Source organism: Bacillus rossius, chromosome 3 (assembly GCF_032445375.1).
Source record: "Bacillus rossius redtenbacheri isolate Brsri chromosome 3, Brsri_v3, whole genome shotgun sequence".
In the NCBI taxonomy this organism is placed as follows: Eukaryota; Metazoa; Arthropoda; class Insecta; order Phasmatodea; family Bacillidae; genus Bacillus; species Bacillus rossius.
The window spans coordinates 83,261,536-83,273,563 of NC_086332.1; the positions used below are offsets into that span (position 1 = coordinate 83,261,536).

Here is a 12,028-nt window from a genome sequence, read left to right on the forward strand (position 1 = left end):
TTCAACGCTTTGCAGGAATGGTTCGTCTAATCGAAAATTATAGGATTAATACAAAATTTGTACAAATTCAATGTTGTGCCTACTAAGGGAGTTATGATTTTTTTTGCCCTCCAACCCTTGTTTTTTTAACTACTTGCAGTTATGGTTGGTCGTATCAAAAACTTATTCAGCCTAAGATTTTGATATTACCCCTACGAGTTATAATACCATCAATGGAATATGTTTTTTGACGTGACAACGTCTAATAAATCGATGAACGCCGGCTGCACGCCCGAAAAAGGATGACTCATTGTCCCGTTACGCTCTTTGTCTCGTTACGCTTTGTCCCGTTACGCTAATTGTACGCTTACGCCGCATCTATCTCTCTTCCACTCGATTGGAATAACCATCGATTTGACTTTTTCGAGGCACATTAAACTTGAAACACCCCTATTCGTTTCCTACTTTTCCTATCATCGTCCTATCCTTAAGAGAATAACACATATTGGAAGAAGTTAAATAGCAAACATGTATAAAAGTTATAGTTAAAATAATCTGTTCGTTAAAGTAATAAACATATTTGAATTATTGAGTGCAAATAAAAGTAAATTTATCAATTAAATTGTAGATTTCATTTCACTCCTTTGTATCCATACAAAATAGTGATAATTCAATACAAATTATTCAATTTTATTCATAAAAGTATGCAATCATTTCATTAATGTTTTGTTATGACGTTGTCGCGTTAAACTATCGTCCGTAAACCGACTTTACAGATAACCAATTTTTTTTTATATTATGAGAGTAACAGTGATTTTTCTGTCGGAATTTACCTATTAACTAACTCTGCCAAGATTTTCCACTACTAGATTTTATGTATCAGTTTGGAAGTGATTTGTGTAAAATTGAGACAGTTATCCTGTCCAAAACATTGAGATATGTATATATTTGTACAATTTTTTGAGTTGATCGTTTTGGGGTCTATGTAACATGAAACAAAAAAAATATATAAATTTTTCCGGAAGTCGCATCATGGTAACGGCTATAATAGGTAGTATATTTTGAAATCTAACTTACAGTGTTTCTTTGAAATCTGCCTAAAATTTGAGTGACTCTTTCAGTACTCACTCGCAACAGACCTGTAACCTCGGTAACGAGCAAATTAATGATTTCTCATGTTGAAAATACATTTTTAATATGAAACTCGGACACGAAATTTAGCATAGCATTCTTTGAAATAATGCCGAGAGTGATAAATAATAAGAAAATTGTGTTTTCAACTACATTTATTGCCACGAATAAAACTTAGTTTTTCCACCCACGTCCATAATTCGCTGCCGAGGCAGCTACGTCGACTATCGAATCTTTCAATATGCTGAGTGAAATTTTTAACCATATAATAAAACTGCTCCGATTAAAAGCGAAAAATACTTCAAAATATAGTAAACCCAGGCTTCGGACCTGGTTTTCAACAACATATTTTTAATAACTTACTGCCCATAATGTTCCAAATTCATTTTAAGATTTTCTTTGGCTTTGTTGGTCTTAAGTTCGCGCCTTCCTCCACACATGGCAGCACCGTGGTTACACATTTTCGTTACATGCGACTTCCGTTCCATTCTACCAATCGCCGTATGCCGAGGGATAGGATGTTTCACACGAGAAATCGCTATTCCCCGATCCGTCATTTCCGTGTGTAACATGACCCACGGAATGTCCGGGTCCCCAGTCGTCCCCAGGGGTGGTTGTCTTACCTGAGGACGGGGGCGGCTTGTAGCGGCTCGGCGCGGCCGGCCGCGGCGGCGGCTGCTGGTGGCCGCGCTGCTGCTGCTGCTGCTGCTGCTGCTGGCGGAAGTACTCGTCGACGGCGGGCCGCGACCCCAGGCGCTCCCACTTCCACTGCGAGTGCTGCCCGGCCACCGCGCGCGCCGCCTCCGTCACCTGCCGCACACGGACCCCGCACACGGCGTCACCTTCACCGCTCCTCCAGTTCCAAGCCGCCGGTGTCATTTAGCTGGACGATACCTTGCGGTGGGTCTTGCAAACACCTTGGCCATTCGGCTAACAGATCAGCAAGGAAAAAATAAAATATAATGTGTATATGCTTACATATTATATCTTTGAGGCCATAAACCTTTATTTTATTTTAATTTATTTTATACAATTTATTAAAAAATGTTTTTCTTTTTGTTTTGTTTCCCTTGGACTTCGGAGGTACCGAAATCGTCCCCAAAGGGCAAATAATTAAGAGTTTAAGTCATTCCTAATTGGGTAAGGGCAGCATACTGAGGCCCGCCAGCGCGTCCAAGACCCCCAGGAATGCCCGATTATCGAACGATTAGGGACTCTCCTACTTATGCAGAGCTTCAGGTGAATCCCTGAAATTTGATAACTGCTCAAGATACCCGGGTGGTGTCTGTTTACGAAAAGAATTTAAGATTAATCCTAGGGCGTATAAGTAGTACGGTTTCAGTATTTCATTTGTAAACTGTAGTTTTAGGGAGGGGGGAAGGCGTGTTTTTTAAAAAAAAATTTTAGATTCCTGACAGCACTCAAGGGCTTGGATTACATCTTTATAATAATTTTTCCGCCATATAATTATGTGTTTACCGCTGAAATCTCACAGTTGCCCTGTGAACGACAAACGAGAATGCGCGCATGTTCAGAGCCTTGCGCTTAGAGACGATGCCGCGCTAAAATCACCGGCAAGCATCGCACTTATCATCCCGTCCCACTGACACATATGTAGGTCTACTACTGACCAGGCGGGTCTCCTAATATAATTTTAATGGTAAATGCGAAATGTAACTTGCTGTTAACATGAGATACGTTATTGAAATGAAAACCTACATTAACGAAAAACCTTAGGCGGACTTAAAAGACGTTGGCAGCGCGACAATGCAAACAAAGTTAACCTAGATGACCTAGGTTACCTAGGAGAACAGTAGGAATCCACTAGGAAATATCTGAACACGAGCGGCTCGATTGGACGACAGAATGTGCCGAACAATATAGTTGGTCCAGAAAAGAATGTTCCAGTTATAAATTTTAATAGCATCAACTGTAAGCGTTGTAGAGTGTTAGTTCAAGGTCACAATTAAAGATTAACTCAAACAGTTTCATAAAATTGCATTCGCAAGTACGTATTTGTTGTTTTCTCGCTTCCAGTGTCACCTACGCAAAAATTGCGATTCCTGAGCGTAAAGCGTTTTATGTCCTGCAGTTTGCAATGAGTTAATCTTTATTTTCAGTTCAACGTGCGTTTCGTTCGAAGTTTAATTGTGACCCCTCCTTGTGTCAAAACACATCCTTATGCATGGTATACGTAATTCGAGACGACAGAGTTATTTTTGCTGGCTTCTACGAACACCTGACATAACACCATACAATTTGTTTACTTTGGGGCTTTGTAAGAAAAACTTGGTTAGTTTATCTTCAATTTTATGTATCATTTGTTGTAAATAGTCTAATTGTAACTGTTTTTATATACAATTCATACTAGAACATTCCTTAAAGGTTTTTCTGTATAGTGCCGAATTAAATACTTCTCATGATGTCAATAATCCCGAGACCTTCATGAAGATACGCATATATTAGTTATTTTACATATACTCATTTTACTTGCACTAAAAATAATTACACTAAAAATAATTTTGGATTGTTAACAAATTTCTCAAAAACTTGTGAAGTATATGGAAATAAAACTCTTCTTACTTTCACGTACATTTTTACCCTTTTTACAATGAAACATTAAAGTAGGAATTCGAAATATTGCGTAATTTCTTTGAAGTTTCATTATATTTAAAACTACAAGGAACTCTTTCATAATTTGAAGAGGTTTTTTTGTGAAAAGTCCGTAAATTTGCAATAATTAATTACGGTTATTTCAGATTTATTGATTTTATTTGCTAATTCCATAACTTTATGAAAAACCTATTTATACAATGGCAATATGCAAGCATATTTATGTGTGATACCCAACTGCGAAAACATAGCAAAAATTATCTTCTAGTGATTGAATTTAACTTAATTATTCAGGTTAGTATTTTATTACAAATATTTGCCCACTTTTGTTTAGCAAATGGCAAATTCAAGCTCCATAATACGACCACAAAATTTTATACAGTGCACGAACTGCATTGTTTATAAGGTGGATCATCCTAAAATGCCAAAATCAAAAATGACAAGACGGCCGCCAATTACAAAGAAGAAACAGCTGGCACGGGTCCAATGGGCGTCCAGATTTTTTCGCGAAAAATGCTGCCCCTAGTGATTGGTGCCTCACATACTATCAACATTTTTTACGATTTTATTTTTAATGGAAAAATAAACTCTTCCAACATAAAACTCACATCTAATTCGGCTATATTTTTTTCTAAATAAAGCAATGCGAAAACTGGTAAGGTTAAATAATTGACTTTTATTTAATTTCAAATAAACGGTTCGTAAGTTTTTTTGTGATTCTTCACCCAGCCAATACAATATTTTGTACATTTCCTTCTGAAAGCACGTTGGCCCGGAACTTCATAAACACCGCCGAGCTCCCCTAGTGACGGTGATGCTAAGCAGGGGTATATTCATTCGTTAGCTGAGCAGCCTTGATGTCAGTTTGGGCCGGCCTCACTTCGATAATAGGTCCTCAGTTATCTTGACACGTCGCGAAAGAACCTGAGCCTGTAATTAAGGGAAGAACAAGAGTTCATCAAACGAAAATTAAAAAGCCTCTAAGCATTTAACCAGCCAATATATGTATATAATTAGAGGCATGTAATTTTCGCGAAAAGATAACAGACTTTAAATAAGAGTTAAAACACTTTGGCATCATCTGTGTACCGTCATTGGGCGAGTTTCTTCCAGGTAAATGTCTGCTGTCAGAACACTAATCACAGTGATTCAGAGTGAAGCAAATAGCGTCTAGAATGGCGCGGTCAAAAAAGGCAATGGCTTCCCTCGCAAACGGCCACCAGTTACGAGGAAGAAAACCGCTGGAACGGTCATAACTTATTACAATTTAATGGTTGTTCAGATTTATTTTCGTGAAAAATGCATATTCCTATGCACAAGCATTTGTGCACCTGTAGGACAGAAGAGTTCATAGCGAAAATACTTAGTGCTAAGGCAGCCTTCAGTCCATTGTAACTTCTTCCTTTACCATAAAATAAAATAAAAAAAAATATTTTTTTAAAAGAATAAGGGTTTTTAGGGCGAATCACTATCGTTCTGTACTGAAGCGTGTGTAAACTCATTGTAGAGGCAGGAATTTTTGGAGGAAAAAATTATGATCCCCAATAGACTGCAATATGGTATGCCTGCACCAACAATTTGTTGCTTGTGCATGATGGTCATCTGCAAGAGAAGCCATGCCCTTGTTTGACAGGGTCATTCAGGACATGTTTGCTTCCGCGCAGAATGACAGTGATTGGTCTGCCGACAGTAGAAACGTACCTGAAAGGAGCTCGACTATTAACAAAACACCAACTATGCTATAGGTAGAGTGAATTCACAACTAGTCTCGAAATCTTTTCGAGAAAATCCCCTAAACTTACTCATTGGATGAGTTAAGTTCAGAAAGTGCGTAGGTATTTTGGCCTGTGGGTTTATTCTCATCAAAAAAGAAGAGATCGCCATTATTTGTGTGACTCACAAACCACGGAACATCGGACAATGGCAGCGAAATATTGTGATCCTCGGAAGGAGTTTCTTCAGCCGATCGGAGCCAGTACGAAAATGAATACAGAAAAAACGGACCATGATTATATGAGCCAATACATAAATTATATGTTTCCATCTAAAATCTGTATATCTAATTACAATGACTCAAAATCAATTAATTAACACCTATTGGTTGTTAAAATCATGATCATACGTACGTCATTGTAGACTTTTATTTGAAGTAAAATGCAAAAAATGATAAATTAAGAAACAAATAAAAAGGCAAAAAATTTTAAGATAAGCTACTGTAGAAAAGAGTTAATTATTTACATATGAAATTCTGGTGAAAGAATTTAGTCCGTTAAACCATATGAAACAGGAAAAAACTAAACGTGTGATAAAACGGGCGAATCGAAAAGGACAAAATTACAGACGATGAACAGTTTTATGCCGCACAGAAGAGCGGAGAACTAAAAAATATGAGGACAATTAATTCATAGAAGAAAAAACTCGCAAACTCAGTAGCTTCATCCCACAAGAACTCATTTTTGACCATAGCTAATATTGATTTGTTTTCTGCGTTGTATAAGTTGGTAATGCTTTTTCAATTCTGTTTTGTTACGAAAGAAAATAATCTTCTACATAATTTATTATCTAATTACCCACCCTCCATTGTAACAGATTTACAAGATCACATTAACATGACAGTGTAATCGACGAAGAAAATATCGCACTTCACTTCTCTGGTGTTTGTAACCATAGCCTTCCATTGATCCCAACTTCCCAACAGTGTATTTTTCGCGCCAACGAGGTGTTGGAAGGCTGAAAAAGCCATCCAACCTGTTGCTCAATCTGTTATTTATGCCCTTTGCTAGGCAAAGTGTGCCGTGAACAATGTAGTTTCATGACACAGACTTTGCGTTCCACATCAGAAGTGTGTTAAAAATAAACTGAGGCTATCCTCAAATGACTTTCCATTTTTAAGAGCTTTTAATTTGCATTATAAAAGATTGCAAAGATCTTTCTTGGCAAAAAAAAATCAAAATTATTTGAACTTAAAAAATAATAATTTTTTATAGTGCGCGGAAGAGAAACTACAATAACGCATCGAACTCGGGACTTCTTGCCAGTCTCGAACATTTTTTTATTTTTTTTTATTTGACTTGTTGGTAATTTTCGACACCAAAAAGTAAACATTACCTTCTATGAGTTTTCAAATGAAAGTCATTTGTTTGAATGGAAAATTTTCGTGAGATGTTAAATATACTTTTTGTGAAGAAAATAGACGGTCAAATTTCCACCCATGCCTCACCCCTGGTCGAACCCCAAACCCTTCACAACTAAGCTACGGAGCTTGGACACGTGACCACGCCGTTCCGGCCCAGCCCAGCTGGCGGCGGTAAATGGGACGCCCGTCCCTTAAATCTGTCATGACAGATGCGTTCCCCCTCCTTTTCCCGTGTCGAGCTGGACTTGGGAGCAATTAGAACTGTTCGCGGCTAATTGTTTTATAGGCCGGCGCGCCGGTGGGGTGTGTCAGCCGGCCTAATTTAGACGTCCCTGGCGGCGGGGCGATGACGGACGTCTAACGCAATGCCAAGTGCCACGTCTCCCTCCCCGCCCGCTCCAACGACGGCCCTAATTTCTTCTGGGGTCTCCCGACCGGGACAGATCTCGGGAGAGAGATGGCCCACTTGCTCTGAGACGACCACGCCTCGGCTGCGCTGATCGGTTCGCGGCTTTGTTTCAGCACCGCCGACGTCAAAACAAACTCCACCATTGGCAGGACACGTTTGATTCCCACGCAGAATCGCCAACAGCAGACATGCACCTGAACGGAACTCGACCAATCACGTTAACACAGACTATGTTGCAGTGTTTCGACTCCCAGCTAGCCTCCGAACCTTTTTCCGCTAGTAATGCACGCCACTACTCATTGGCTGAGTCAAGTACAGAAAGAGCCTGTGGTTGTCATCCTCCTCAAAGGTGAAGCGGTCGCCAACTCCTCGGTTGACCCGCAAGCCGAGGAACGTCGCACAATGGCCGCGACAGCCTGCGATCCCCGGAAATAGAACCTTTTACCGATCACAGCGAACAAGAAGATGTGTACAGCAAATACGGACAATATGGTTCAAGCCAATAAATTAAATAATTCTTTCTCGCCACAGATATTTATAATTCATATAGTAAGTTTAAAAAAATGGTTTTCCATCAGTTTTTAACGAGTTTTTGACTTCAAAATTATTTTAAAGAATAAATGAATACAATTTAAAAAAATAATAATTTTACAAGTTTTCCGGTGAATGTAGAATGTCATTTTCAATGAAGCATCCTTCAGATGCTCAGTATTTCAAACTGTAAGTGCTTCATATTTTGCAATAAATGTGTTATTCAGGTTAAACTTCAAATGCAGCCTCGGGAAGCACTTTAGCATATTTGAAGATTTTTTTTTTATTTTGTGATAAATCTGAAGCCAAAGTATGTCAGTCGAGTTCTATATCACTTATACTGTCAAAACATTTTGCCTTAAATTTAGGAAGAACGCTAGTTACAAATTATCCAGGAATTTTTGTAAATTTATCATTTATTTTCGAACATTCACTAGTGCATATAACACGAAACCACAAGAGCAATCTTTAAATATTACCAAAAATAAAAATATATAACTTGTAAAGACTCTAACAAAAAACATAATTTATTTCACGTGTATGCTAACCTTAATAACAGTACTCGGAATTATAAATCGGCGTAGTTTCTACGAAGATCAAGCAGTCTGAAATTTTTTAAAAAAAAACTCTTATTTTAAGTAAATTTTTCCTACAAAAATACCTATATTTGCTGTAAATTTGTAACAGTGTTAGTTCCCACAAGTACCAACTAAAGTGCGCTCACGCTTAAGTAAAATTTAAAAAAAATATTGTACGTCTTAATTGCTATCGCAGGATCGTTGAGAGAAACTACTGGGGCAAGTAGTTCGTCGCCCACCCTCCCCGTTACTCACTATACAACTTTTCAAATTCCACAAATAAAGAAAGAAAGAATATAATTGTAAATTTACCATGGGTATTACTATAAACACAGTCTGTGCGTACAGCACAAGTTGTAAGTTTTCCAATGATTTCTATTAGTAAACAGACTTGTAATTTTTGTCGTATCAGGGTAATATCAGGCATTGAAAAAAGTCTCGAAACTCAACTGAAGGGCCCGAGCCCCAGTGCCATGTCCCCCCCCCCCCCCCCCCCCCCCCGCCCCAGACTATCCCACTAGATGGTCCTGTAGAATATGTAATGTCAAGTTTATTTCTTGTTTATTACTAGTTTAATTTTATTTGTTTGTAGCGCGAGAAAATTCGCATATTAACAATAAAACGGTATGTTGCCTTTGAATCGTATCTCGCTGTCATGAGTCACTCATAACTTCGTTTGACCATCCTGCCAAGTTTTTACAGGACAGTGAAAGCTGGTATTTACTTTTCATCCATTCATCAGTGAGCAAGCAGCGGACCAGCTGTGGACACGAGGTTAGCGCGCCAACTATGCCTTGCGAGTGCTCGAGAGAAACAGTCCTTGCCGACGGGGGATCATTGGGAGTTTTTCCGCGAGCTGCCGTCAAGTCGTCACTTACATCCCGACGAGTGGCGGCTGACGCCAAGCCTATGAATAGACGGCTGCATTGATGAGCGGCGACATTCGAGACACCAGCACCATTGTCGCATGCTCACCCATCGAGGGGATGGCTTAGTCCAGGAGTACAGGGGTTGGCAGGCCGCGGCTCTTTTCATGGGATCTCGCGGCTCTACAACTCACTGCGCTGCCACAGCACAAAAAAAAAAAAAGCCGAACAAAATCAAACGGCACAATCACCATGCATGTCCTCATCCTGCGCTCGCAACCCTGCGTGGAATAAGCATTCCTGATACTTATGACAAAAAAACAAACAAACTAGTATTTGCTATTCTAACAATCTTTGGCTCTACCTATTCATGTGAACAAAGATATCTGTAATGGATCAAATAAAAATAAATTAATGAGTATATTAACTGACGTCAACTTACAATAATGCCTAAAATTAAAAGTAAGTAGTTACATGCCAGACATAACTAGTCTTTCGAACGCGATGCAAGGTCACAGTTCCAACTAGGTAATTAATTTTACAAATACCATGTGTCTTTTAAAATTAAAAGATAGTTAAAATAATTCACGTTGTCTTGTTTAATCAGTACAGCTCAACTAATGACTACACCCCTTTTTTTACATTAACTTTTTTTCTTAAGTAGCTATATATTCTTAAGACTTTATATTGAATTTGCGAATAAAATATTTTTATTTTATTTCTTTTTTTATACGCTTAAAATTCCATGTAGATAGAGAGAAAACACATGCCGCGACTCTATAAAAACATTGGCAAATCTGTTAATTAATATTTGGTCCACCTCATTCGAATGTCTGCCTGCCCCTGACTTAGTCCATCTGAAGTGACGGCACAAGAAAAATGTTATAGTGAAAACATACATTAATTGGTCCTCTAAAGAGATCAGATCAAAATATAATAATTTTGGCTTTCCGTTAAAATATATTTTCTAGTTTATCACGCTTTGTCTTTAATCAGGTGCTTTTTTTTTTTTTCAAAGAATGGATAGGCCATAATCTCTCCCAGCTTTTGCTGGTAGTTATTTCGATGACGTATTCCTAACGGCGAGACCGGTATTTAGTTTGTGTATCCTCACAACTGTGTGATCAGTATAAAGTGTAAATGCGAGCTTCGTGAACTGAGAAATAAGTATGGTCTAGAACCCAAATTTATGTACCCCAAACTTATATAGGCGGTTCAGTACTGTAAATACAGTTAGTTGTATGATGGGTTGTTTATGCCATTTAAATATTTATAACATACGAGTCGAGGTTTGAATTGCTGAAGAAGTTTCACTTCTCTCATTTTTTGTACCGTTACACACATTTTAATTATTATTTTTTATCATAAAAATACGCCCGTATTCGAATGCAACATTGTGTCAACATTTCAAAGCAATCGCTGAAGAAATTTTGGATATTTAAGAATTTTAAATTTTTATTTTTTATTATATAAAAAAACGCTCATATAGGAATGCCACGTTGCGTCAAAATTTCAAAGCAATCAGTGAAGAAATTTCGGAAATTTAACATTTCGTAAAATTTTTATTTTTTTAATATAATATTACGATCGTATACAAATGCAACGAGGTGTCAAAATTTCAAGTTAATAGGTGAAGATCTTTCGAAGATAAGCTATTTTGTACAAACGAACATTTACATATTTATATAGATGTGGCATTTATGGCAAACAAAACTGAGTCGTATGGCGACTAAAAAACCATAGTGTTATGTTTTTTGACAATGTTGGCAGTGAAAAAATATTATTTGAAATAATTTTTTGGCTAAGTGTCCTAACTGTTAATCACTAGTTGTCACAGAAAAACCTCAAATGTCTTTTGTAATCAGATATCGTACCTGAATGAGCAATTGTGAAAGTTAACAGCAGAAATCATTTTAAAATCTTGGTATTCTGCAAATGGAAAAATCTACATTTTCTGCGGTTCACCAAAGAAGTTTTTGGGGCTTAAGGTAAAATGTAGTCTATTGCTGTTACAACCTTATGCCTGTTGTTGTATTTGTACAAATAATTATATCACATTCAGCAAGAAAATTCAGCTGAAAAGATAGTTCTTCGTTCATAAATACTCCTGCAACGACTGGAAATGTGAGAAAGAGATAAGCGAAAAATTAGCGTGATTTTACCACGATTGTCTACAATAAATTAACTCTCTCTATATATATTTATTAAGCTGCTGCCACATTTTAACCCTCTATCTGGAATGCATTTGATTGGAACATACGCATTTTGTAATGCTGTTAATGTTTTCTTTATGAGTTGTAAATCTACCCATGATTAGAGACTATCATTTCACGGTGTTTATGACTACTAAGCTAGACTATACACAGTAATTATCAAGCTCGATGGATGGAAAACTGTTGTTCGCTGCTGTTTTTGTAAGACACATTCTCAGTCTTTTACTGATCCCAATCCAAAGACGGGAAAAATCGCGCTTTCAGTGATCTTTAGGATCGACTCTACAGTCTTCTACATGCTTGAGCAAATATCCCCTGCTCATTTGCTGCTGACTCAAGAGTTGTCTAGACTTGGTTGCCTGTTATTCGATACTTCTTTGTCTGCGGGTATTCCAGTGGCCCAAAGTTCTCCAGATAAACCGTGAGCCAATAGAAGAAGAAGCGCAAAGGTGTAAATGTTTGAATTTTAGTCTATTGCGAAATGAATCCGCCAATTTTTCCTGTCTACCTTTAGATATGTGATCAACATAGGCTCACGGGATTTTATCTGAAGTAACAATAACGATGGCCCA

At 37.8% G+C, this 12,028-nt stretch overlaps 1 protein-coding gene across 2 annotated transcripts in view; it reads right to left on the reverse strand.

Annotated features, from left to right (window-relative positions):
• Positions 1-12,028, reverse strand: part of LOC134530976 (vascular endothelial growth factor C-like) — a 674,879-nt gene that overhangs the window by 281,656 nt on the left and 381,195 nt on the right. For both annotated transcript variants that reach the window (XM_063366365.1, XM_063366366.1), the window contains exon 2: positions 1,734-1,920. In XM_063366365.1, the coding sequence (XP_063222435.1) occupies positions 1,734-1,920 (187 nt within the window). The remainder of the gene's footprint in view (positions 1-1,733; positions 1,921-12,028) is intronic.